Genomic DNA, 27,871 nt, shown 5'->3' with positions numbered 1-27,871 from the left:
TAGTGCCGACATTGTGCATGCTCTGTTGCCTGTGTCTATGTGCCTGTGGTTCTGTCAGTGTGATCATGTGATGTATCTGACCCCAGGAAAGTGTCAATAAAGTTTCCCCTTCCTGGGACAATGAACTCACGGTGTTCTTATTTCAATTTCCAGGAGTGTACATTTGCAAAAACTCGTTCTACTAAAGCAAAATCACTTTACATGGATACAAACAGCTTCATATGAAGCAAAAAGATGCCACCCTAATGCTTTGACACATCTGGACATGGTTCTGATAATCTTTATGACTCCTGAAGAGGGGTAGCTACCTTTTCAGTGGTTGCAGAGGTAACAGTGAGGATGACTGACTGATCTGGCCTTGTGACATCAACCACAATGGGCTTGCTGTGCTGGTACGGTGAATGGCTGAAAGCAAAGCGAAACTAGAGCCATAATTTTTCCTGGGGGCATGTAGCTCTACTGAATGGTTAAATGATGACGGCATCCTCTTGGGTAAAATGGTACTCATTCGGATCTCTGCACGGGGACTACTCAGGAGGACGTCGTTATCAGGAGAAACAAAACTGGAGTTCTATGGATTGGAGCATGAAATTTAAAGACCCTTTAATCAGTCAGGTAGACTAGAAAATTTAAAAAGTAAAATCGATAGGTTGAAGTTAGATACAGTCGGAATCAGTGAAGTTTGGTGGCAGGAGGAACATGACTACTGGTCAGATGAATACAGGGTTATAGATACAAAATTAAATAGGGACAATGCAGAAGTAGGTTTAACAAAGGATAAGAAAATAGGAATGCGGGTAAGCTACTATGAACAGCATCATGAATGCATTATTGTAGCCAAGATAGAAGCAAAGCTCACACTCACCAGTGTAGAACAAGCTTATATCCCAAGTAACTCCCAGATGATGAAGAGACTGAAGAAATGTATGTTGAGATAAAAAAAATATTCAAATAGTTAAGGGAGGCAAAATAAAATAGTGAAGTGTGACTGGAATTCCACACGAGGAAAAGGAAGAGAAGGAAAAATAGTGGGTGAAAATGGCCTAGGGGAAAGGAATGGGAGAAGGAGTTGCCAGGTACAATTTTGCACAGAGCAGAATTTAATCATCATTAACACTTGGTTTAAGAATCATGAAAGAAGGTTGTACATGTGGAAGAGACCTGGAGACACTGGAAGGCTTCAGTTGATTGTATAATAGTGAGTCACAGTTTTCAGAGCCAGATTTGAAATTGTAAAATATTCCAGGGGCAGATGTGGACTATGACCACAATTTATTTTTTAAGATCTATATATCGAAACTGTAGAAATTGCAAAAAAGGTTGGAAATTAAGGAAATGAAACCTGGATAAGTTGAAAGCACCAGACGTTGTTGGAAGCTTCAGAGGGAGCATTAGACAACGATTGACAAGAATAGGGGAAAGGAATAGAATTGAAGATGAATGGATAGCTTTGAGAGATGAAACAGTGTAGATAGCAGGTAAAAAGACAAGGCCTAGTAGAAATCTTTGGACAACACAGGAGATATTTAATTTAACTGATGAAAGGAGAGAATGTAAAAATGAACTAAATGAAGCAGGTGAAAGGGAAGACAAATGTCTAAAAAATGAGAATGAAAGGAGGTGCGAAATAGCTAACAGGAATGGCTAGACGATAAACGTAAGGATTTAGAAGCATATATCACTAGGGAAAAGATTTCTATCGCCTACAGGAATATTAAAGAGGCCTTTTGAGAAAAGAGAAACAGCTGCATGAATATCAAGAGCTTAGATGAAAAACCAGTCCTAAGCAAAGTAGGGAAACCTGAAAGGTGGAAGGGGTATGAAGAGGGTCTATACAGGGGAGATACGCTTGAGGCCAATATTATAGAAATGGAATCTGAGAGGCAGATGAAGATGAAATGGGAGATATGATACTACGAGAAGAATTTGATGGAGCACTAAAAGACCAAAATCGCAACATGGACCAAGGAATGGACGACATTCCGTTAGAATTACTGATAGCCTTGCGAAAACCAACCATGACAAAACCCTTCCTCATGGTGTGCAGGATGTATGGGACATGCGAAATGTCCACCAACTTCAAGAAGAACATAATAATTCCAGTTCCAAAGCAAGGAGTTGCTGACAGGTGTGATTATTACCGAGCTATCAGTTTAATAAGTCAAGGTTGCAAAATAGTAACACCAATTCTTTGCAGAAGAATGGAAAAACTGATAGAGGACAACCTCGCGGGAGGTCAGTTAGAATTACCGAGAAATGTAGGAATACGTGTGGCAGTATTGACCCTACGGCTTCTATTAGAAGATAGCTTAAGGAAAGGCAAATCTATATTTATAGCATTTGTAGACTTAGAGAAAGCTTGTGACAATGCCGACTGGAGTACCCTCTTTGGAATTCTGAAGGTTGCAGAGGTAAAATGGTTCAAATGGCTCTGAGCACTACGGGACTTAACTTCTGAGGTCATCAGTCCCCTAGAACTTAGAACTACTTAAACCTTACTAACCTAAGGACATCACACACATCCACGCCAGAGGCAGGATTCGAACCTGCGACCGTAGCGGTCGTGCGGTTCCAGACTGCAGCTCCTAGAACCGCTTGGCCACCCCGGCGGGCAAAGGTAAAATACAGGGACCGAAACGCTATTTACAACTTGTACAGAAACCAGACGACAATTATACAGGTCGACAGGCACGAAAGGGAAGCAGCGGTTGAGAAGGGAGTGAGACAGGATTGTAGCTTATCCCTGATGTTATCCCATCCGTTCAATCTGATGACATACTGGCTGCCAGAGGGTCTGGCTGGCTCTGAGCACTATGCGACTTAACTTCTGAGGTCATCAGTCCCCTAGAACTTAGAACTAATTAAACCTAACTAACCTAAGGACATCACACACATCCATGCCCGAGGCAGGATCCGAACCTGCGACCGAAGCGGTCGCTCCGCTTCAGACTGTAGCGCCTAGAACCGCACGGCCACTCCGGCCGGCCCAGATGGTCTGTTATCGCACCTACTCGATAAGGAACCCAAGTGCTGGAGCAGTACTCTAGAACTGTCACACAAGAGAGCTTTACCCAAATCCCTTCTGAGAAATCTAACTCTTCCACTCGCATTCCCAGCCAAAAATTTTAGTTGCTCACCACTTGACGCATCGACGCATTGCTGGACAGTACGGAAGGTGCGGTATCGAGTTTTCACCAAGATTGAAGCACATAACTTACGAGCAGCCACGGACAGAGGTCTGAGAATCTCATTGCGGCAGTTAGCACTCGACTATTGTGCGAGTGTGATGAGCTTAATAATCTTAGGCAGGTGGAAGACATGCCATAAGCAGGTGTTCTAGTGACCAAAAGATGAGGAGGTTGGAATCTTTGAGTTACTCAAAATAGACAGGCGATGAGTAGACAAAAGAAGGTGTTTTAGGTGATGTATAATGGAGGCAGTTATAAATCTTAGGCAGTTGATAAGATGCTAGAAGGTGGTGTTCAGCTGACCTTCAGTAGGATGAGAACCTCAGGCTGATAATGGCACAACAGAAGGTGATCGACTGATATCAAGGAAAATACGTTGGGGATTTCGACAGATTACGAGAAGGCAGAAACAAGTGTTCAGCTGATCTGCAAATGAGGATGTTGGGAATCTTGGAGAGATGGGTGCCACGCCAGAAGCTGGAGTTCAGCAGAGCTGTTCTCCTGATGTGGAGGTGCAGAATACTGCACAGGCAATGAGATACCAGAAGCAAGTGTTCGGCTGACCTCCCGATGAGGAGTTTGGGAACCGCGGACAGTGACTGAGACGCCAGCACCGTGTGTTTGGACTCACCTGCTGTGGCCTCTGTGGGCTGGCTGGCTGGGCTGCCGGGGCGTCTTCGTGGGCCGCAGTGGCTGGGCTGTCCTGGACGAGCGCCCAGGACTCGGCGCGCTCGGTGCCCTCCAGGGAGGACTCCAGCTGGGAGTGGGGGCGGCGCCGCCCCCGCTGCGAGCCCCGCAGCGACAGCCGGCGCTCCAGCTCCGCCTCCTCCTCCTCCAGCAGCGCCTCCGCCATGTTCTCCGTGGACACGCTCTCCTCGTCCGCGAAGATGTTCTCGATCAGGTTCTTCAGGCGCTGCTTCCGCTCCTGCAGCAAGTACGAGAGCGTGTCTCAGGTTCTGTAACACTGCCGTTGTCTCTACTGTTATGCGCCTAACAATAATGCTATGGTATTCAAAGAAGAAAGTTTCCGCATTGCAGAAGAGAAAACGAAAATGTGGTTATCTGGAAATCTTTATTGGAACAGATAGGGTAGCCGTTTGGCTTTTTCAGATAATGCTGAACTGATATACACTACTGGCCGGTGGCGACACCTACAACGTGCTGACATGAGGAACGTTTCCAACCAATTTCTCATACACAAACAGCAGTTGACCAGCGTTGCCTGGTGAAACGTGTAAGCAGGAGAAATGCGTACCATCACGTTTCCCACTTTGATAAACGTCGGATTGTAGCCTATCGCGATTGCGGTTTATCGTATCGCGACATTACTGCTCTCGTTGGTCGAGATCCAATGACTGTTAGCAGAATATCGACACGGAACGCCGTGCTGGATCCCAACGGCCTCGTATCACTAGCAGTCGAGATGACAGGCATCTTATCCGCATGGCTGTAACGGATCGTGCAGCAACGTCTCGATCCCTGAGTCAACAGATGGCGACGCTTGCAACACAACAACTATATGCACGAACAGTTAGACGACGTTTGCAGCAGCATGGACTATCAGCTCGGAGACCGTGGCTGCAGTTACCCTTGACGCTGCATCGCAGACAGGAGCGCCTGCGACGGTGTACTCAACGACGAACCTGGGTGCACGAATGACAAAACGTCATTTTTTCGGATGAATCCAGGTTCTGTTTACAGCATCACGATGGTCGCATCCGTGTTTGGCGACATCGCGGTGAACGCACATTGGAAGCGTGTATTCGTCATCGCCATACTGGCATATCACCCAGCGTGATGGTATGGGGTCCCATTGGTTACACGTCTCGGTCACCTCGTGTCGCACTGACGACACTTTGAACAGTGGACGTTATATTTCAGATGTGTTACGACCCGTGGCTCTACCCTTCATTCGATCCCTGCGAGACCCTACATTTCAGCAGGATAATGCACGACCGCATGTTGCAAGTCTTGTACAGGCCTTTCTGGATGCAGAAAATGTTCGACTGCTGCTCTGGCCGGCACATTCTCCATATCTCTCTCCAATTGAAAACGTCTGGTCAATGGTGGCCGAGCAACTAGCTCGTCACAATACGCCAGTCACTACTCTTGATGTGTGGTATCGTGTTGTAGCTGCATGGGCAGCTGTACCTGTACACGCCATCCAAGCTCTATTTGACTCAATGCCCAGAAGTATCAAGGTAGTTATTACGGCCAGGGCTGTAGGGAGGATGTGGCAACACTTCCGATCCGTATTCGCGCAGTTTTTGAGCTACAGAAAGGCTGATATTTGAGCGAGCATTGTCGTGGGTGACCTAGCCGCGAGCAACTGAGGTTGTGTTTTGTGCAATTTTGTGCGCAGGTTTTTCATGAAGTTACAGTAATACACTGCTGTGACCCTTGTTGCAGATGGAACTGTGTCATGATAATTCCTTGGTGATCATAAACAAAAATCATCATTTACTTGAGCTCTGATTGAGCGCATCGAAATGTTTTGGACGTGGAGTATCTGAAGCTCTACATTCATTGTACTGTGATTTCAACTGCGGTCCAAAGTCTTCAATCGACTTTTCATCAATACCAAGAATCCTTGACCTTCACGGTCGAATTGTTATTTGAGCAAGGTTTCAATGACCAGGCGTTTCTGCTTATCTTAGGCAGACAAACAGTGTGGGATACAGCTCGCAGAATTTTTCTCTTCTTCAAATTATTTGTCGGAATACGGAAAACTGGTGTTGGGGGAATTGCCGTGGCTTCAGGGAGTTCCTTACAAGTCGCACAGCGACCTTCTTCAAGAGCATCTGCCACAAGCTTTACAGATCGTTGATATGTTGACGTTTTTGGCCTTTCAGATCTTGGATTGTCTTCTGTACTCTCACGACCACCACGAAAACGATTAACCGAACGTCAAATTGTACTATGGTCCTTTGCTAACTCACCACAAACTTCACTTAAAGCACTGTGGATTTCTGTTGGGTTTTGACCATGTAAAGTTTCGATCTTGATCAACGACCTCTGGTCTTTAACAGTCACAGTACCCGAGACCCTTGGAGGGTTCTTATCTACCCCTCGCCAATTTTATGTTAGGAGTACACAGCGAAAAAACAAAAAGAAAAAAAGAACGTGCTTATTCCTTAAGCTCCTAACTACAGCTGACTGTCTGACGTAATTTTCATTGTTGTTGCATCGAAAAATCCACAGTAATACCAACGTGTGCATTATTTAGGAAATGTCCCTCGTATTTATGGTATGTGAAATTCAGAACTTAACAATCAATCAACCGAAGCAAATTGATGCAACTCTCAAAAATTATCAGGAGAATCTACTTTGAACCTTTCAGAGCATCTTTAATAGACTAAAATAAAGGTCACCATTTCCATACTCAGCGTGGCTGTGTGGTAGAACGTTCGCCTGCCGCGTGGGCGGCATGAGTACGATTCCAGGACGATTCAGATTATTAAATGTTCTACTGGCATTTCTGTGATGCGTAAAACACATAACGAAGGAAAAAAATCTGCAGCACATCATGACTAGCGATTGCTGGATCGTTTGTTCGAGTCTCACTTCGGTCATTACATTTTTCTTTTGTTGTGCATCCTCGTATACCTACGTTATTTACTCCAGTTTTTATTGCCTCTCTATGAAAGATCATCACTTGAGAACAGTTCGACCGATTTGGGTGAATTTTTTTGTTGTGTTCGTAATTATCAGGGCAAAGTTTGTAAGAAACAATTTTTTTGGAAAATCCACCGAAAAAGTCGGGAATTTGGCTTGTGTCTTTGAATGAAAATTTCAACGAAAGAAATGTGGCGGTCGGTCTGTGACTTCTGCTGTCACATGTTTTCATAATAAAAACAAAATTTGACGTTTCAGTTTGACAGTTCTACTGTCAAACTCATAACAACAACAAATTCCAAAATGAGTCTTGATATTTTGCAAAAAAGAATAGAAATGAAATCGATATTTCAGTGTGTTGTCGGTGGTGACCGAATCTTTGGTGTGTTGCAAAGATCGAATTGATGTCAGTTCGTGGTAATTTCGTGTGTTGCAAACATTGAGTCGGTTTCAGTTCGTGGTTTGTTTTTTTTGGAAAAAATGCCACCAGCGAGGCCTTGAAATACCGGTCAGAATATGCGAAACGCAGACCACCAACTTGACCGGAGAGTCAGGGAGACTGACGAAAAGCTTGGACATCGTTTGGGGGCGAATCAAATAAGAATTTCCCACGAGGGATCCATTATGACTCCGTGACAACGAATTCCGATTTATTTCATTTCAATAAATTCATGATCGTACTGAAATTGTTTTGTTTCAGTTCACACAAATTCAAGGAAAGATTCGGTTGGATGAATCCCTTCTCGACCAACTGACTGACTCACTGACAAACAACACACAGTCTAAACCGCTGGGGAAATAGACTTGTTTTTAACACTTTCTGTTAAACTGTCTACGAGAAACAACATACTTAGCTATGATAAGTGGCTTTGTTTTCGTTTTCGCAGTCATTTTGAACAGAAAACAGGAAACTTTTGTTTATGGGTAACTTTATATCTCTACCTGTTTGAAGATGAAAACTATGTCAAATATAATCGCCGGCCGGTGTGGCCGAGCGGTTCTAGGCGCTTCAGTCTGGAACCGCGCGACCGCTACGGGCGCAGGTTCGAATCCTGCCTCGGGCATGGATGCGTGTGATGTCCTTAGGTTAGTTAGGTTTAAGTAGTTCTACGTTCTTGGGGACTGATGACCTCAGATGTTGAGTCCCACAGTGCTCAGACCAATTTGAACCATTTTTTTTTCAAATATTGTCATTAACGTTACACCACTCACAGATTCAGCAGCTGAAGACGGCCCTTTCACACCGCATGTACTAATGACTGCAACTAATTTAACCATTCATTCTGACTTCTACTCCCAATCGAGGTTCCGTTTGCAATAACAATAAATAAAGTGAGAGAAAAGAAGATTAGAAGATGGACAGAGAAGGGGGGAGGAAAGACTATAAAGAAGGGGAAATAGTATATGGACAGACAGACGTTGGAGGAAGAGATTGATAGAGAGAGTGTGGTATAAGAGATGCACAGGGAGCTGGGGGAAGATGGTGGACTGAGACAGGGAGATGTGGAGGAAGAGGAGGAGGAGGAGGAGGAGGAGGAGGAGGAGGTGGACAGGGAAGGGGGCAGGAAAGGAAATATAGAAAGGGAAGGAGGATATGGACAGAGAGGTGAGGGAGGATGAGACTGATGGAAAGAGTGTGGTATAAGAGATGTAGTGGGAGCTGGGGGAAGATGGTGGACTGAGACAGGGAGAGGTGGAGGAAGAGGAGGAAGAGGAGGAGGAGGAGGAGGAGGAGGAGGTGGACAGAGAAGGGGGGAGGAAACGAAATATGGAAAGGAAAGGAGGATATGGACAGAGAGATGAGGGAGGATGAGATTGATAGAGTGTGGTATAAGAGATGTACAGGGAGCTAGGGGAAGATGATGGACTGAGACAGGGAGAGGTGGAGGAGGAGGAGGAGGAGGAGGAGGAGGAGGAGGAGGAGGAGGAGGTGGACAGAGAAGGGGGGGAAGAAATATAGAAAGTGAAGGAGGATATGAACAGAGAGATGAGGGAGGATGAGATTGATAGAGAGAGTGTGGTATAAGAGATGTACAGGGAGCTGGGGGGAAGACGGTGGACTGAGTCAGGGAGAGGTGGAGGAAGAGGAGGAGGAGGAGGAGGAGGAGGAGGAGAAGGAGGAGGAGGAGGAGGTGGACAGAGAAGGGGGGAGGAAAGGAAATATAGAAAGGGAAGGAGGATATGGACAGAGAGATGAGGGAAGATGAGATTGATAGAGAGAGTGTGGTGTAAGATATGTACAGGGAGCTGGGGGAAGATGGTAGACTGAGACAGGGAGAGGTGGAGGAAGAGGAGGAGGAGGAGGAGGAGGAGGAGGAGGAGGAGGAGGAGGAGGAGGAGGAGGTGGACAGAGAAGGGGGGAGGAAAGGAAATATAGAAAGGGAAGGAGGATATGGACAGAGAGATGAGGGAGGATGAGATTGATAGAGAGAGTGTGGTGTAAGAGATGTACAGGGAGCTGGGGGAAGATGGTAGACTGAGACAGGGAGAGGTGGAGGAAGAGGAGGAGGAGAAGGAGGAGGAGGAGGAGGAGGAGGAGGAGGTGGACAGAGAAGGGGGGAGGAAAGGAAATATAGAAAGGGAAGGAGGATATGGACAGAGAGATGAGGGAGGATGAGATTGATAGAGAGAGTGTGGTATAAGAGATGTACAGGGAGCTGCGGGAAGATGGTGGACTGAGACAGGGAGAGGTGGAGGAAGAGGAGGAGGAGGAGGAGGAGGAGGAGGTGGAGGAGGAGGTGGACAGAGAAGGGGGGAGGAAAGGAAATATAGAAAGGGAAGGAGGATATGGACAGAGAGATGAGGGAGGATGAGATTGATAGAGAGAGTGTGGTGTAAGAGATGTACAGGGAGCTGGGGGAAGATGGTAGACTGAGACAGGGAGAGGTGGACGAAGAGGAGGAGGAGGAGGAGGAGGTGGACAGAGAAGGGGGGAGGAAAGGAAATATAGAAAGGGAAGGAGGATATGGACAGAGAGATGAGGGAGGATGAGATTGATAGAGAGAGTGTGGTGTAAGAGATGTACAGGGAGCTGGGGGAAGATGGTAGACTGAGACAGGGAGAGGTGGAGGAAGAGGAGGAGGAGGAGGAGGAGGAGGAGGTGGACAGAGAAGGGGGGAGGAAAGGAAATATAGAAAGGGAAGGAGGATATGGACAGAGAGATGAGGGAGGATGAGATTGATAGAGAGAGTGTGGTATAAGAGATGTACAGGGAGCTGGGGGAAGATGGTGGACTGAGACAGGGAGAGGTGGAGGAAGAGGAGGAGGAGGAGGAGGAGGAGGAGGAGGTGGAGGAGGAGGTGGACAGAGAAGGGGGGAGGAAAGGAAATATAGAAAGGGAAGGAGGATATGGACAGAGAGATGAGGGAGGATGAGATTGATAGAGAGAGTGTGGTATAAGAGATGTACAGGGAGCTGGGGGAAGACGGTGGACTGAGTCAGTGAGAGTTGGAGGAAGAGGAGGAGGAGGAGGAGGTGGACAGAGAAGGGGGGAGGAAAGGAAATATACAAAGGGAAGGAGGATGAGGGAGGATGAGATTGATGGAGAGAATGTGGTATAAGAGATGTACAGGGAGCTGGTGGAAGATGGTGGCCTGAGATAGGGAGAGGTGGAGGAAGAGGAGGAGGAGGAGGAGGAGGAGGAGGAGGAGGAGGAGGAGGTGGACAGAGAAGGGGGGAGGAAAGGAAATATAGAAAGGGAAGGAGGATATGGACAGAGAGAGGAGGGAGGATGAGATTGATAGAGAGAGTGCTATAAGAGATGTAGAGGGAGCAGGGAGAAGATGGTGGACAGTGACAGGGGGAGGAGGAGGAGGAGGAGGAGGAAGAGGTGAACAGAGAAAGGCAATAGGAGTAATCCATTAAATTACAGGACCATATCATTAACGGCGACATGCAGCAGCATTTTGGAACATATATTCTATTCGAAAGTTATGAATTACCTCAAAGAGAATGGTCTATTGGCACACAGCCAACACGGATTTAGAAAACATCGTTCTTGCAAAATACAACTAGTTCTTTACTCACACGAAGTGTTGAGAGCAATCGACAAGAGATTTCAAATTAATTCCGTATTTATTGATTTCCAGCTGGCTTTGGACACTGTACCTTAGAAGTGGCTTGTTGTGAAATTGTTTGCTTCTGAAATATCGGCTCAGTTATGTCACTGGATTTGTGATTTCCTGCCAGAGAGGTCACGGTTCGTAGTAACTGACGGAAAGTCATCTAATAAAACAGAAGTGATTTGTGGTAGTACTCAAGGTACTGTTATAGACCCTCGTTGTTCCTTATCTATATAAACGATTTAGGAGACAATCTGAACAGCTGTCTTAGGATGTATGCAAATGATGCTGTTGTTTATGGTCTAGTAAAGTCACTGGAAGATCAACAAACTGCGAAACGATTTAGAAAAGATGTCTGCATGGTGTGGAAATTGGCAATTGAACCTAAATAATAAAAAGTGTGAGGTCGTCAACATGAGTGTTGAAAGGAATCCATTAAACTTCGTTTACACGATAAATCTATCAAATCTATAGGCCGAAAATTCAGCTAAATGCCTAGGATTTAAATTTGGAAAGAATTTAAATTTGGAAAGAACACATTAAAAATGTTGTGCGGAAGGGGAACCAAAGACTACATTTTATTTATTTTTAGAAAATGCAACAGATCTGCTAAAGAGACTGCCTACACTACACTTGTGCGTACTGTTAGTAGCCAGACCTGGACCAGCGCTCCAGGGCAGGGCACTGACCTCCATCTCGCGCTTGCGGTCCTCCTCCAGCTGCTGGTCCAGCTGGAGCCTCTGGTCGCACTCCTCCTGGAAGTCGCGCAGCAGTCGCTCGCACTCGCTCTGGACGCGAGACGTCGCTTCCAGCTCCAGCGTGGAGAGCCTCTCCTGGGCCTGTGAAGTGCAAAGAAAACGAAATAGCTGACTGAACGCTTCTGTTCTTGGCACATTAAAAATGCTTCTATGCTTTCCAGTACACTCTTCTACTTGTCAAATAGATACTGTGTTATTGAAGATATTCCCCGATACTAGGACCCTTTCCTCAATTTACAAGCTATTCACCGAGCACGTAACAAATCGAATAGTACAGAACAAGCAGTTGATTTTAATAAGGCAAATCAACGAGCGGACTTTTAATATACTATTTGCTTTGAATACGAACTGTTGTTGTTGTTGTGGTCTTCAGTCCTGAGACTGGTTTGATACAGCTCTCCATGCTACTCTATCCTGTGCAAGCTTCTTCATCTCCCAGTACCTACTGCAGCCTACATCCTTCTGAATCTGCTTAGTGTATTCATCTCTTGGTCTCCCTCTACGGTTTTTACCCTCCACTCTGCCCTCCAATACTAAATTGGTGATCCCTTGAAGTCTCAGAACATGTCCTACCAACCGATCCCTTCTTCTAGTCAAGTTGTGCCACAAGCTCCTCTTCTCCCCAATTCTATTCAATACCTCCTCATTAGTTATGTGATCTACCTATCTAATCTTCAGCCTTCTTCTGTAGCACCATATTTCGAAAGTTTCTATTCTCTTCTTGTCTAAACTATTTATCGTCCACGTTTCACTTCCATATATGGCTACACTCCATATAAATACTTTCAGAAACGACTTCCTGACGCTTAAATCTATACTCGATGTTAACAAATTTCTCTTCTTCAGAAACGCTTTCCTTGCCATTGCCATCTACATTTTATATCCTCTCTACTTCGACCATCATCTGTTATTTTGCTCCCCAAATAGCAAAACTCCTTTACTACTTTAAGTGTCTCATTTCCTAATCTCATTCCCTCAGTATCACCCGACTTAGTTCAACTGCATTCCATTATCCTCGTTTTGCTTTTGTTGATGTTCATCTTATATCCTCCTACACGGTCCATTCCGTTCAGCTGCTCTACCAGGTCCTTTGCTGTCTCTGACATAATTACAATGTCATCGGCGAACTTCAAAGTTTTTATTTCTTCTCCGTGGATTTTAATTCCTACTCCAAATTTTTCTTTTGTTTCCTTTACTGCTCGCTCAATACACAGATTAAATAACATCGGGGAGAGGCTACAACCCTGTCTCAATCCCTTCCCAACCACTGCATCCCTTTCATACCCCTCGACTCTTATAACTGCCATCTGGTTTCTGTACAAATTGTAAATAGCCTTTCGCTCCATGTATTTTACCCCTGCCACGTTCAGAATTTGAAAGAGAGTATTCTAATCAACATTGTCAAAAGCTTTCTCTAAGTCTACAAATGCTAGAAACGTAGCTTTGCCTTTCCTTAATCTTTCTTCTAAGATAAGTTGTAGGGTCAGTATTGTCTCAAGTGTTCCAACATTTCTACGGAATCCAAACTGATCTTCCCCGAGGTCGGCTTTATCAGTTTTTCCATTCGTCTGTAAAGAATTTGCGTTAGTATTTTGCAGCTGTGACTTATTAGACTGATAGTTCGGTAATTTTCACATCTGTCAACACCTGCCTTTTTGGGATTGGAATTATTATATTCTTCTTGAAGTCTGAGGGTATTTCGCCTGTCTCATACATCTTGCTCACCAGATGGTAGAGTTTTGTCAGGACTGGCTCTCCCAAGGCTGTCAGTAGTTCTAATGGAATGTTGTCTACTCCGGGGGCCTTGTTTCGACTCAGGTCTTTCAGTGCTCTGTCAAACTCTTCATTGCAAGAAAACGGACTAATAAATTTGTGGAATCATTTTCTGGAGCGAATTAATTTATCCTTGAAATTAGAAATCACGATATACTGACGGAAGGCACGCAGAAGCATCAAATTAGGTCATCTGGATAATCTCGGTGTTATTTAGTTTCTGCTCCGGCGCTGGACAGCTATGAATCAGGGTCATGTTCGTTTCCGCTTCGTGCTCAGTAGCGTATGTTTTAGTTTTGACGTAAGTATAGGCAACGTGGTTTCTTTGGTCAAAGTAACTAAAGTCTTATATGGAAGTGTTCCGTACGCTTTTGAAAATAATTTGATCATTTAATACTTCCTGTTTTTCATTTTCTCACCTCATTTACTCAATTCTTTCGTTGTTTTATTTGAAATTAATTTTTTTTCCGCCTCTTGCCACCCCTAAAGTATTGCCAGCCTAGATGGTCACCTAGTCTTGGCTAATGGCAGAAACGGTCCTGTGTACTTTGCTTCTTTCTGTCTAAAATTAAGATGCAGAAAATGGTGACTGTTTTTATTCTTGATGTTACATTTATGAAAACCACAATTTTTTTCCTCAAATTCTGCCCGATTTTTCACAATACAGTTGTAAGGTGGCTATAATTTCGCACCTTACGAGCACCCATCCACATGCTTTGCCGTGAACTACAAGCACAATTAGGTATCATTTGGTAGGTTATACATCGTATATACGAATATTTGAAGGACACTGACATTGTCACGTACGCCTTGTAAATAACTGTTAACGCTTATTGCATGAAAGGTGACGGAGTGTCTTTATTACCAGAACGGCGTAATGAATGATTGCCTACACTAGTAGAGGTTGGAACGCCAGTGGAGATGAAACGGCAGGCAGAACTCAAGCTCTCGGTGGAAGGCCAGCAGAGGTGTTGGTCCTGCTTAAAAACAGGAAGTAGCTAGACGGACGTCGTGGCTCCTGAGCTCTGGAGCACCATAGGGTGACGGCCGGCCGCTATTGCAGCAGGACTGGAAGGATAACCGGGAGCTCTGCAAATCTTGGACGCAGGTGAGAGGAACGAAGAAGCAGCACCTCGGAAACCACGCAGGCTGGGTTATTTCCAAGTATTTTTACTCAGAAGCGTACCATTGTACGAGTATAGGTTTTACCTCGCAAACTTTCCGCGCTGCACGACAAAAGACTAAAATGTGGTTGGTCGGCGTTCGGAAGAATCTGTTGACAGGGAGAATATTCAGTGATTTCGGGAATATGATTCGTTTTCGGAATTACGAGGGTGGGGAGCCGAGCCTTACTGGGAAACCAGCGGTGGAGAGACGAGGTCTTCCGTTGTGAGCGCCCGTGTGTGACGGTCGCTCGACATCAGCTTTGTTGGTACAGCCGGACTTGCTGTCTTTGCTCTCAGGAGAGTTTATAGTTAGAACAGTTAGGCACTGTACTGTTGCGAACCTATACGATTCTAGACTTCACTTCCGGGTTGGAAGTAGTCGTGGAGTACACAGCGTTCAGTAATTGAGAGCACTTCCTCTGCCTATACTTACGTTGAGACGTTATCTGAATACCGTCCTTGTGGTTGGGAGTTAGCGTTTCTCGTCTGTAGAACACAGAGAGGAGAAGACAGTATTAAAGTTGATTAGTCAGAGGATCACCTTCTGCCGTGCTAGTGTTTGAAAGAGTTTATTTGTGGCTGGAGTTCTTCCATCGTCGCAGACGAGTACGAGAACCATCACTTCGACGCACCGGACGCAGTACATACATGATACACATATTTCTTCGGCTTATTAGGGCTATAAAGCTAAACAGCTGTAACCACGTTAGTTTATTTCCACTGAGGTTCCACACCTCCGTAGATCATCTTTGAAAGTAGTGTCTTCTAGTGTTTGGTATGTAGATGATGTCAGTCATTTCGTGTTAGTAATATCAGACCGCGCAGTCATAATAAGAGGCAGAGTTGGGCAATTGATTAATAATTTTAGTTAGGAAATATAGACAATTGTACTTAAAGGGTTGATTTTAATCTGTAATAAATATATATTGAACAACAACGTTTATCATTTAGTAGTATTAGTTGAGTTGCCTTCATCATTCATTTATGTTTAGATTGTAATTTATACGTAAAAAAGAGCATTAAGAGATCCTAAGATCTGTTTCAGGGGGTAGTCAGACACAGCCAAATAATCATTTTAGCGTTTATTATTTTCCGTTGCGCACATTCATTTTACACCACCCTGGAGTAGCATCTTAGACAGTTCATAAGGGAGTAAATGATGTATTATGAGGTTATTGTTAGTACGCATAATTATTTAAACAGTTGCCTCCATGTAGTTTGACACACACGTCTTATTGCACCTTTCTGTGAAACTAATACATGTGTCTACATGGGTTGGACAAAAATATAGAAACACCATGAGAAATGTGTGCTTGAGCATAAATGGAGGTACTAGCCGATCCTGCAGGTGTCGCTGTTGAATTTGACCACGAACGACACCTGTTCAATGTCGTCAATACGTTGCAAGTGGCACTCGTGATCACAACAGCGTTCGCTGTAGTTGTGAATGCATTACGTCGCAGCTGAGTGAATTCCAGTTTGAGTAAATTGTTGAGCTCACATGGTGGGCCCTTCCGTAACCAAGGTAGGCGAAATATTTGGTGTTTCAAGAGGCACCACTTCCCAGATTTATATCAAACACTGGAGAAGTGGAAAGTCACAACGCGGATGAAAGTGTATGTTGAGTGATCGTATCGTGATAGACAGTCATTGAAGAGGATTATAATGAAAAACAAGAGGAAGACAGCTGGGAAAGTCACTGCAGAACTGAAGGTCGCATTCGTGAACCCTGTCAGCATCAAAACAACGTGACGGGAGCTTCAGATGGATGATATTACAGGGCGAGTTGGAATTCAGAAACCATACACCAGTGATACAATAACAGGAAAATGAGGTGTGGAAGACATAGAACTAGGACTATTGGACAATGGAAGAAAGTTACTTGGTCGGATGAGTCTCGTTTCACACTGTTTCAGCTTCTGGCCGAGTTTACGTCCAGCGAGTGAAACATGGCTAGGGCTCGGCGATGACTGGGCAGCCATATCGTGGTATTCCATGGAGGCCAAGGGTACTCTGGAAGATCACATTACTGGCAAGACTTATGTGACCAGTTCGGCCACCTCATGGTACAATGTTTCTTTGTAAATGGCGATGCTGTGTTCCAAGACTGGTTTTGTGAGCACGAGGATGGATTTTCTCACCCCACCTGGCCATCATCGTCACCGGATAACAGTATTACACACTACTGACCATTAAAATTGCTACACTAAGAAGAAATGCAGATGATAAACGGGTATTCATTGGACATATATATTATACTAGAACTGACATGTGATTACATTTTCACGCAATTTGGTTGCATAGATCCTGAGAAATCAGTACGCAGAACAACCACCTCTGGCCGGAATAACGGCCTTGATACGCCTGGGCATTGAGTCAAACAGAGCTTGGATGGCGTGTACCGGTACAGCTGCCCATGCAGCTTCAACACGAAACCACAGTGACTGGCGTATTGTGACGAGCCAGTTGCTCGGCCACCATTGACCAGACGTTTCCAATTGGGGAGAGCTCTGGAGAATGTGCTGGCCAGGGCAGCAGTCGAACATTTTCTGTATACAGAAAGGCCCGTACAGTACCTGCAACATGCGGTCGTGCATTATCCTGCTAAAATGTAGGGTTTCGCTGGGTTCGAATGAAGGGTAGAGCCACGGGTCGTAACACATCTGAAATGTAACGTCCACTGTTCAAAATGCCGTCAATGCGAACAAGAGGTGACCGAGACGTGTAACCAATGGTACCCCATACCATCACGGCGGCGATGAAGAATACACGCTTCCAATGTGCGTTCACCACCATGTTTCCAAACACGGATGCGACCGTCATGATGCTGTAAACAGAACCTGGATTCATCCGAAAAAATGACGTTTTGCCATTCGTGCACCCAGGTTCGTCGTTGAGTACACCATCGCAGGCACTTCTGTCTGTGATGCAGCGTCAAGGGTAACCGCAGCCACGGTCTCCGAGCTGATAGTCCATGCTGCTGCAAACGTCGTCGAACTGTTCGTGCAGATGGTTGTTGTCTTGCAAACGTCGCCATCTGTTGCCTCAGTTATCGAGACGTGGCTGCCCGATCCGTTACAGCCGTGCGGATAAGATGCCTGTCATCTCGACAGCTAGTGATACGAGGCCGTTGGGATCCAGCACCCCTTCCGTATTACCCTCCTGAACCCACCGATTCCACATTCTGCTAACAGTCATTGGATCTCGACCAACGCGAGCAGCAATTTCGCGATACGATAAACCGCAATCGCGATAGCCTAGAATCCGACCTTTATCGAAGTCGGAAACGTTATGGTACGCATTTCTGCTGCTTACACGATGCATCACAACAACGTTTCACCAGGCAACGCCGGTCAACTGCTGTTTGTGTATGAGAAATCGGTTGGAAACTTTCCTCATGTCAGCACGTTGTAGGTGTCGCCATCGGCGCCAACCTTGTGTGAATGCTCTGAAAAGCTAATCATTTGCATATCACAGCATCTTCTACCTGTCGGTTAAATTTCGCGTCTGTAGCACATCTTCGTGTTGTAGCAATTTCAATGGCCAGTAGTGTATGATTTTATTAAGCTGCGCGAGAAGCTGTACCAATAGATAAAACCACGTCAAAAGGTTAAGCACATCAATAAGAGTTGTGGTTTTGGGAAACTACACATGTGTAGTCGTGGGGGCTTCTTTTCTTTCCAAATAACATTTTGAAGGCATCGCGCTGTATGCGCTAGGTGCAGCAGTGACTTTGATAATGGACTCTTGAGTTGCTACGGCTGAGATCAGCGTTGCCCACCAGGAGCTGGTTTTGCACAAGGATGTTGTAGTGCGTACTGCCACTCGTATCATAAACCCTGTCTGCCACACAGTTTACGAATGTGGGATACTGAAACGTCGTGCACGAGCTTGATCGAAATTTCCGATTTAACTGTAAGTGTACTGACTAGGGATGTCAGTTATCACTAAAACAACCGGTTTTCAGTTATACCGTTTTTCTTTCAACAACAATTATACGTGAAACTTAAAACGGCTCAAATAAGCGGTTTCTGAAATAACCGATAATCGGTTTTCTGTTCCTACTATTTCCGACAATAAATGTAGAAATCGAATAAAGAATGAAAAATTTTGTCTGCTTTAGTTTCAAGATACATAGAATCAACATATGAAATACAGTAGCCAAGTAGAAGAAAATTTCGTCCGTCCACCGTTCGCTGATTCTCTCGAAAAGTGGTAAGTCGTTGAATTTACAAAAAATCACCGGTATTCTACAACTGAATCCAATTTTTTGAAACTTTTCTAAAAAATCATGTAATCGTCGAAGATACTACTATTTGGGCATCACGAATAGTCAGTGCTAAAGGGTGGAAACTTAAATTTTACAACTCTATTTCTCGTGTTAATTTATAGGTTTTCAAAGACTAGAAGCAGATAAAGACGTATTATGTAGATCCTACGACTTATCTTAGAAAATACACTCCTGGAAATTGAAATAAGAACACCGTGAATTCATTGTCCCAGGAAGGGGAAACTTTATTGACACATTCCTGGGGTCAGATACATCACATGATCACACTGACAGAACCACAGGCACATAGACACAGGCAACAGAGCATGCACAATGTCGGCACTAGTACAGTGTATATCCACCTTTCGCAACAATGCAGGCTGCTATTCTCCCATGGAGACGATCGTAGAGATGCTGGATGTAGTCCTGTGGAACGGCTTGCCATGCCATTTCCACCTGGCGCCTCAGTTGGACCAGCGTTCGTGCTGGACGTGCAGACCGCGTGAGACGACGCTTCATCCAGTCCCAAACATGCTCAATGGGGGACAGATCCGGAGATCTTGCTGGCCAGGGTAGTTGACTTACACCTTCTAGAGCACGTTGGGTGGCTCGGGATACATGCGGACGTGCATTGTCCTGTTGGAACAGCAAGTTCCCTTGCCGGTCTAGGAATGGAAGAACGATGGGTTCGATGACGGTTTGGATGTACCGTGCACTATTCAGTGTCCCCTCGACGATCACCAGTGGTGTACGGCCAGTGTAGGAGATCGCTCCCCACACCATGATGCCGGGTGTTGGCCCTGTGTGCCTCGGTCGTATGCAGTCCTGATTGTGGCGCTCACCTGCACGGCGCCAAACACGCATACGACCATCATTGGCACCAAGGCAGAAGCGACTCTCATCGCCGAAGACGACACGTCTCCATTCGTCCCTCCATTCACGCCTGTCGCGACACCACTGGAGGCGGGCTGCACGATGTTGGGGCGTGAGCGGAAGACGGCCTAACGGTGTGCGGGACCGTAGCCCAGCTTCATGGAGACGGTTGCGAATGGTCCTCGCCGATACCCCAGGAGCAACAGTGTCCCTAATTTGCTGGGAAGTGGCGGTGCGGTCCCCTACGGCACTGCGTAGGAACCTACGGTCTTGGCGTGCATCCGTGCGTCGCTGCGGTCCGGTCCCAGGTCGACGGGCACGTGCACCTTCCGCCGACCACTGGCGACAACATCGATGTACTGTGGAGACCTCACGCCCCACGTGTTGAGCAATTCGACGGTACGTCCACCCGGCCTCCCGCATGCCCACTATACGCCCTCGCTCAAAGTCCGTCAACTGCACATACGGTTCACGTCCACGCTGTCGCGGCATGCTACCAGTGTTAAAGACTGCGATGGAGCTCCGTATGCCACGGCAAACTGGCTGACACTGACGGCGGCGGTGCACGAATGCTGCGCAGCTAGCGCCATTCGACGGCCAACACCGCGGTTCCTGGTGTGTCCGCTGTGCCGTGTGTGTGATCATTGCTTGTACAGCCCTCTCGCAGTGTCCGGAGCAAGTATGGTGGGTCTGACACACCGGTGTCAATGTGTTCTTTTTTCCATTTCCAGGAGTGTAGATTAAGGAAAGTCGAACCTACTTTTCTAGCATTTGTAGACTTACAGAAAGCTTTTGACAATGTTGACTGAAATACTCTCTTTCAAATTCTGAATGTGGCAGGGGTAAAATACAGGGAGCGAAACACTATTTAGAATTTGTACAGAAACCAGATGGCAGTTATAAGAGTCGAGGGCCATGAAAGGGAAGCAGTGGCTGGGGAGGGAGTGCGCCAGGGTTGTAGCCTCTCCCCGATGTTATTCAATCTGTATATTGAGCAAGCAGTAAAGGCAACAAAAGAAAAAATCGAAGTAGGTATTAAAATCCATGGAGAAGAAATAAAAACTTTGAGGTTCGCCGATGACATTGTAATTCTTCAAGAGACAGCAAAGGACCTGGAAGAGCAGTTGAACGGAATGGACAGTGTCTTGAAAGGAGGGCATAAGATGAACATCAGCAAAAGCAAAACGAGGATAAAGGAATGTAGTGGAATTAAGTCGGTTGATACTGAGGGAATTAGATTAGGAAATGAGACACTTAAAGTAGTAAAGGAGTTTTGCTATTTGGGGAGCAAAATAACTGATGATGGTCGAAGTAGAGATGATATAAAATGTAGACTGGCAATGGCAAGGAAAGCGTTTCTGAAGAAGAAACATTTGTTAACATCGAGTATAGATTTAAGTGTCAGGAAGTCGTTTCTGAAAGTATTTGAGTGGAGTGTAGCAATGTACGGAAGTGAAACATGGACGGTAAATAGTCTGGACAAGAAGAGAATAGAAGCTTTCGAAATGTGGTGCTACAGAAGAATGCTGAAGATTAGATGGGTAGATTACATAACCAATGAGGAGGTATTGTATAGAATTGGGGAGGAGTTTGTGGCACAACTTGACTAGAAGAAGGGATCGGTTGGTAGGACATGTTCTGAGGCATCAGGGGATCACCACTTTAGTATTGGAGGGCAGCGTGGAGGGTAAACATCGTAGAGGGAGACCAAGAGATGAATACACTAAGCATATTCAGAAGGATGTAGGCTGCAGTAGGTACTGGGAGATGAAGCAGCTTGCACAGGATAGAGTAGCATGGAGAGCTGTATCAAATCAGTGTCAGGACTGAAGACCGCAACAACATGTAGACACTGACAGCAGGTGAGGTATTTTCTATTTTCATCGTAAACTATTAATGAGCAATTAAATTTTAAGTTTCTTCCTAATATGAAGTCACAAGTTTCTTGTGGCTCCTCCAGTTTCTAATTTTGCAAAGCAAACTGAGCATTGTACTTCTTTGCTATGTCACTTTGTGAAAATATTAGTTGGTCCCATTCTGTAATACGTCGGATGTCCGGTGACGACTGTCAGAAACTACCGTACAAACCAGGTGGGGCAAGTCTTGCACAATGCATGTACAAGCGTACCGCCTAAGAGACCACACCGCATGGTAAGGTCCGTTTCACACAGGGACACTGGTGACGGTCACCGACAGAGATACATTCGTTTGAACTGGAGCACTCACACCGGGACACTACATCGCCTCACGGGCCCACTGTGACCCAGCACTGAGTCACCCTCGCCACATGTGACGGACAGGCTCACTGTGTTCACGGCAGTCACCGCTGGCCATGCATTAGTTTGAATTGCAGTGTTCGCACTGGGACACAGACCACAGACACAGCACTGCAGATTTGCCAACAGGCAGGCAGTCATTTCCGAGACAGTGCCGCGAAATATTCATTATATATTATACTATACACATTGTAGCCATGAGTTTAGATTTCATTAACACGGCTGGCCATTAAAATTGCGACACCACGAAGATGACGTGCTACAGACTCGAAACTCTACCGACAGGAAGAAGATGCTGTGATATGCAAATGATTAGCTTTTCAGAGCATTCACACAACGTTGGCGCCGGTGGCGACACCTACAACGTGCTGACATGAGGAAAGTTTTCAACCGATTTCTCATACACAAACAGCAGTTGATCGGCGTTGCCTGGTGAAACGTTGTTGTGTCTCGTGTAAGGAGGAGAAATGCGTACCACCACGTTTCCGACTTTGATAGAGGTCGGATTGTAGCCTATCGAGATTGCGGTTTATCGTATCGCGACATTGCTGCTCGCATTGGTCGAGATTCAATGATTGTTAGCAGAATATGCAATCGGTGGGTTCAGGAGGGTAATACGGAACGCCGTGCTGGATCCCAACGGCCTCGTATCACTAGCAGTCGAGATGACAGGCACCTTATCTGCATGGCTGTAACGGATCGGGCAGCCACGTCTCGATCCCTGAGTCAACAACCATCTGCATGAACAGTTCAACGACGTGTGCAGCAGCATCGACTATCAGCTCGGAGACCACGGCTGCGGTTACCCTTGACGCTGCATTTCAGACAAGAGCGTCTGCGGTGGTGTACTCAGCGACGAACCTGGGTGCACGAGTGGCAAAACATCATTTTTTCGGATGAATCCAGGTTCTGTTTACAGCATCATGATGGTCGCATCCGTGTTTGGCGACATCGCGGTGAACGCTCATTGGATGCGTGTATTCGTCATCGCCATACTGGCGTATCACCCGGCTTGATGGTATGGGGTGCCATTGGTTACATGTCTCGGTCACCTCTTGTTCGCATTGACGGCGCTTTGAACAGTGGACGTTACATTTCAGACGTGTTACGACCCGTTGCTCTACCCTTCATTAGATCCCTGCGAAACCCTACATTTCAGCAGGATAATGCACGACCGCATGTTGCAGGTACTGTAGGGCCTTTCTGGATACAGAAAATGTTCGACTGCTGCCCTGGCCAGCACATTCTTCAGATCTCTCACCAAATGAAAACGTCTGGTCAATGGTGGCCGAGCAACTGGCTCGTCACAATACGCCAGTCACTACTCTTGATGAACTGTGATATCGTGTTGAAGCTGCATGGGCAGCTGTACCTGTACACGCTATCCAGGCTCTGTTTAACTCAATGTCCAGGCGTATCTAGGCCGTTATTACGGCCAGAGGTGGTTGTTCTGGGTACTGATTTCTTAGTATCTATGCACCCAAATTTCGTGAAAATGTAATCACATTTCAGATCTAGTATAATATATTTGTCCAATGAATACTCCTTTATTATCTGCATTTCTTCTTGGTGTAGCAGTTTGAATGGCCAGTACTGGATTATACTCTACACACTGTAGCCATTAATTTAGATTACATTAACACAGAAGATTTTATAAGTGATATGGAAAGTCGTCCCACTATTTGGGATGTCAAAAGCGGTGACTACAGCAACAAAGTGGTGGCTAGGAGGGTAGTAACCTTCAAGGTCATTCGCATCCATCGCCCTCTTTTCTTCTGCGTCTTAAGTCGTTCCGCCATATGGTTCAAAAAATAGAGTTAAAATATTATTCTTAGTTACAGTTATTTACTCGTATGTGGCTACTACAATAATGAATTTTATTCATTTATTATAATATTGAGGTACAAGTTCCTTACACACTATAATTTTAATTGTAACTTCCAGTCAGTTCAGTGAATACAATAATGTGACTTCTTACAGTTAACATAGTACTAATTGCAGAATGCACATCACAAATACAATGTCAGATAAAAAATGAGGCCTAACAACATTAACGTTCACGTTACCTTTCTAGCACTTAAATTTTTTGCAGCTGCTAAGCCACTTCAGCTTCAGGGACAACGAAGTAGTTTGCAAGGTCATCTCTGATGCTGTTCGCAATATTTCCTCTACGGGCTAAACGAGGTGACATGAATAGTTAACGTATCCTCAAACGACATAAAGAGTATAAAACAATCTTTTCTCCATCCTATCATGTAGCAGTTGATGTACGTGTAGTAAACGTTTTGACCTCATTCTCCTCCTCCTCCAGCTTAGAAGTTCTAACAATAGTTCCTCCTCACTCAAGTCCATTTCACTAACTAATCAGCTGGCAATATCTGCAGTTTCGGACACCGGTGATCCAGGAGTGTTCACCACAGTCACCGGTGACCGTCACTGGCGACCGTCACCAGTGTCCCAGTGTGAAACGAGCCTAATGGTTACAGTAACGTCTCAGCAATGATGTAACAGTATTGTTACTCGTTACCGTCAGCATTGTTATTAAACTAGCACTGGTCGCTTATCCTATTTTCTATTGTAATTTAATATTTTAAAGCAATGGAAATCTTACGAAAAAAATTACTCGTTTTTAAAAGAGGTTTAGCTAAAAACCAAAAATTTTAACACTGCTTCTGTCGTTAATTGATATTTTGATTCCTTTACACGGTTCTTAGCAAATAATAAAAAAACGTCTGTTGTAACCGAAGCCAAAAAAATACCGGAAAATACCAGTTATTCAGAAGTATCGCTCTTAACAGCTCGGTTTTCCACATCCCTACTACTGACGAAAGAAGACCAAACACGGTGATTCATTAGCCACTGATAGTGTAGAGGGGCTTACCTTGTGGACTGCACTGTCAGCAGAATCTCGAATTCCTGAGTTAATCTGATCCGTTGCCTTTTCGATCTGGAAAAACAAGAAAGAAAAACAAAGATCAGGAATACCACCAGTGTAACATGCCGTCATTCCAGATTTCGCGACTTCTTAAAAGGAAAGTGACGATGGTACCTCCAGAGTCTGAAACAGTGAACAAAATGGTGTCGTCTTTTATTAATAATGGAACCAATTGTGGAGGATTAATGCATCCTCAAGTGGCAGGTAGCTTAGTGCCAAGAGACGTGCTACGCCGTTGGTGTAGGGATCCTTGACGTTTGAGGTCTGAGAATAGACAACTAATTCTCCAGAAGTGGTACTATTTTTATTAAAGGACAGTCTCTTAGTAAAGATTAGCCACATCGTGTGCCATAGCATAACAGACAAACAGAATATTGTATTTGAAAACATAGGGTTTTTTTATGTGGAGGATTTCTCTACTATTATTAAAAAGGTAAATGATTATTTATGTTTATGATTATTTTCAAGAAACATATAAAGTTTATCTCAATGTTTACTTCATGAGTGATGTATGCATGTATTATGTATCTCCACTGGTTCCTATTCAGGGATTCGATACGTATTGATAAACATGTAACTTAATGATGAAGGTACACACATCAAAAAAAGTTTTGCATCACCCCAGTTCCCATAATTTCTCAAGACAGACGTTGACTGTGGGTAATGTATCACAGACACAGTGCTTTTGATTGTTCAGAGATGTCACTAAATCCACCCAAAGATGTAAACACCTATGCATGAGCAGCGCCTATTAGACGGAGTGGGTCCGACAGCCCATCAGTTCCAGTCATTCCACCAGGAAGGAGGTACACGGCTCGTGTTGTCTGTAGTTCAACCATGCCTAGACGGTCAAGACCGCGGTTCGATCGCGTCCGCATTGTTACATTGTGTCAGGAAGGGCTCTTAACAAGGGAAATGCCCAGGCATTTCGGAGTGAACCAAAGTGATGTTGTTCGGACGTGGAGGAGATACAGGGAGACAGGAACTGTCGATGACATGCCTCGCTCAGGCCGCCCAAGGGCGGATGACCGCTACCTACGGATTATAGCTCGGAGGAACCCTGACAGCAACGCCACCATGTTAGATAATGCTTTTCGAGCAGCCACAGGACGTCGTGTTACGACTCACACTGTGCGCAATAGGCTGCATGATGCGCAACTTCACTCCCAACCACCATGGCGAGGTCCATCTCTGCAAGCACGACACCATGCAGCGCGTTACAGATGCTCCCAATAACATGCCGAATGGACCGCTCAGGATTGGCGTCACGTTCTCTTCACCGATGAGTGTCGCATATGCCTTCAACCAGGCAATCGTCGGAGAGGTGTTTGGAGGCAATCCGGTCAGTCTGAATGCCTTAGACACACGGTCCAGCGAGTGCAGCAAGGTAGAGGTTCCCTACTGTTTTGGGGTGGCATTATGTGGGGCCGATGTACGCCGTTGGTCGTCATGGAAGGCGCCGTAATGGCTGAACGATACGTGAATGCCATCCTCCCACCGATAACGCAACCATATCGGCAGCATACTGGCAAGCCATTCGTCTTCACGCTCGACAATTCGCGCCCCCATCGAGCACATCTTGTGAATGACTTCCTTCGGGATAAAGACATCGCTCGACTAGAGTGGCCAGCATGTTATCCAGACATGAACCCTATCGAACGTGCCTGGGATAGATTGAAAAGGGCTGTTTATGAAGACATGACCCAGCAACCACTCTGAGGGGTCTACACCGAATCACCGTTGAGGAGTGCGATAATCTGGACCAACAATTCCTTAATGAGCTTGTGGATAGTATGCCACGACGAATGTCACATTTTCTAGTATTTCCCATTTGTTGATGTGTATTATGGACACAGCATTTGCTAGCGAGATGTTAATATTACTGGATCCTCCGGCGTTGTTGCAGTATGTAGGTGTTCGCCCTGGTTTCTTTAGAACAAAGAGGCTGCATTCATTTATTGTGTCAAATACGATTTGTCCGCTATTGTCTGTTCTGTCTGCGTGCCATAGACACGACGGTGCATTAAAGTCACTAAGTATGAGTAATCTTTTGTGCCTAGAAAGTTGTGATATATCTCTTAGTTGCTCAGCAAAAGTCTCATGTGAATACTGCCCACACACGGATGTCATAATCCACGATTCTGATCCATATGTAATTTCAAATGTGGCTACATGTTCAGAACATAGCTGATGGTTTGAGTGCTGAGCACGAGCTTAAATATGCAGAGCCTCCGTCTACTTCCTGTCACACTACTTCACAACTGCCAATCAGCGTTCATAATATGACGCCATCGTCAAAGTATAAAAGTAGGAAATACACTAATAACATAAAATTGATTCATTTAAATGTCTGATTAAAAGATAGTTAGTATGTCTACAGCTTATTTATATTTTACATAAAAACAGTGAACTACGATGTGTAATAGTTGTGCCCTCTATGGGCAACCTTAGTACTATTACAGTGCCAGTTACATCAAAGATGTGAAAGTCTTTGGCATTGTGGTATATATCGATTATACCGAGTCGCCTGCATCATAATTGCATCTTTGTTGGATGCTGCATAACCTCTTACTTTAACTGCAGTTTTTATAGCAATATTCTTTATAGTTGTAGGGTAGCAGCCAAGAGTACGTTCCACATTATGTATATCTGAATAACTGATAAGACTGCTGATTAAATTTTTTAATCATCGATCTAAAAGTTCTTATAATAATCAATGTCAATTTAATTTTTTTTTATGTTTTGCTGTATATTTTACATACATTGCTTTTGCCATGGGTATAACTAGTCTTATATTTTATAAAAAACAAAAGAGTAGATGCTTTTACTATAAAATTTCGTCAAAAAGGTCGTAATAATATTTTTCGCGAAAATCTAATTGTTCATTGAGCAGCACCGATGATTTGGTTTTCAAATGAGCATATATCTCAATTTCTTCTAGGATATTCATAAGTAA

General features: G+C 45.0%; 1 protein-coding gene across 1 annotated transcript in view; it reads right to left on the bottom strand.

Moving 5' to 3' along the window:
- LOC126106113 (uncharacterized) overlaps window positions 1-27,871 on the bottom strand; it is a 57,491-nt gene that overhangs the window by 22,112 nt on the left and 7,508 nt on the right. The window contains exons 2-4 of the mRNA XM_049912359.1: window positions 24,862-24,927; window positions 11,554-11,703; window positions 3,820-4,113 (exon numbers count right to left, since the gene is read on the bottom strand). Of these exons, the coding sequence (XP_049768316.1) occupies window positions 3,820-4,113; window positions 11,554-11,703; window positions 24,862-24,927 (510 nt within the window). The remainder of the gene's footprint in view (window positions 1-3,819; window positions 4,114-11,553; window positions 11,704-24,861; window positions 24,928-27,871) is intronic.

Source organism: Schistocerca cancellata, chromosome 10 (genome assembly GCF_023864275.1).
Source record: "Schistocerca cancellata isolate TAMUIC-IGC-003103 chromosome 10, iqSchCanc2.1, whole genome shotgun sequence".
NCBI classification, from domain to species: domain Eukaryota; kingdom Metazoa; phylum Arthropoda; class Insecta; order Orthoptera; family Acrididae; genus Schistocerca; species Schistocerca cancellata.
This window is presented reverse-complemented; position numbering and strand designations above follow the sequence as displayed.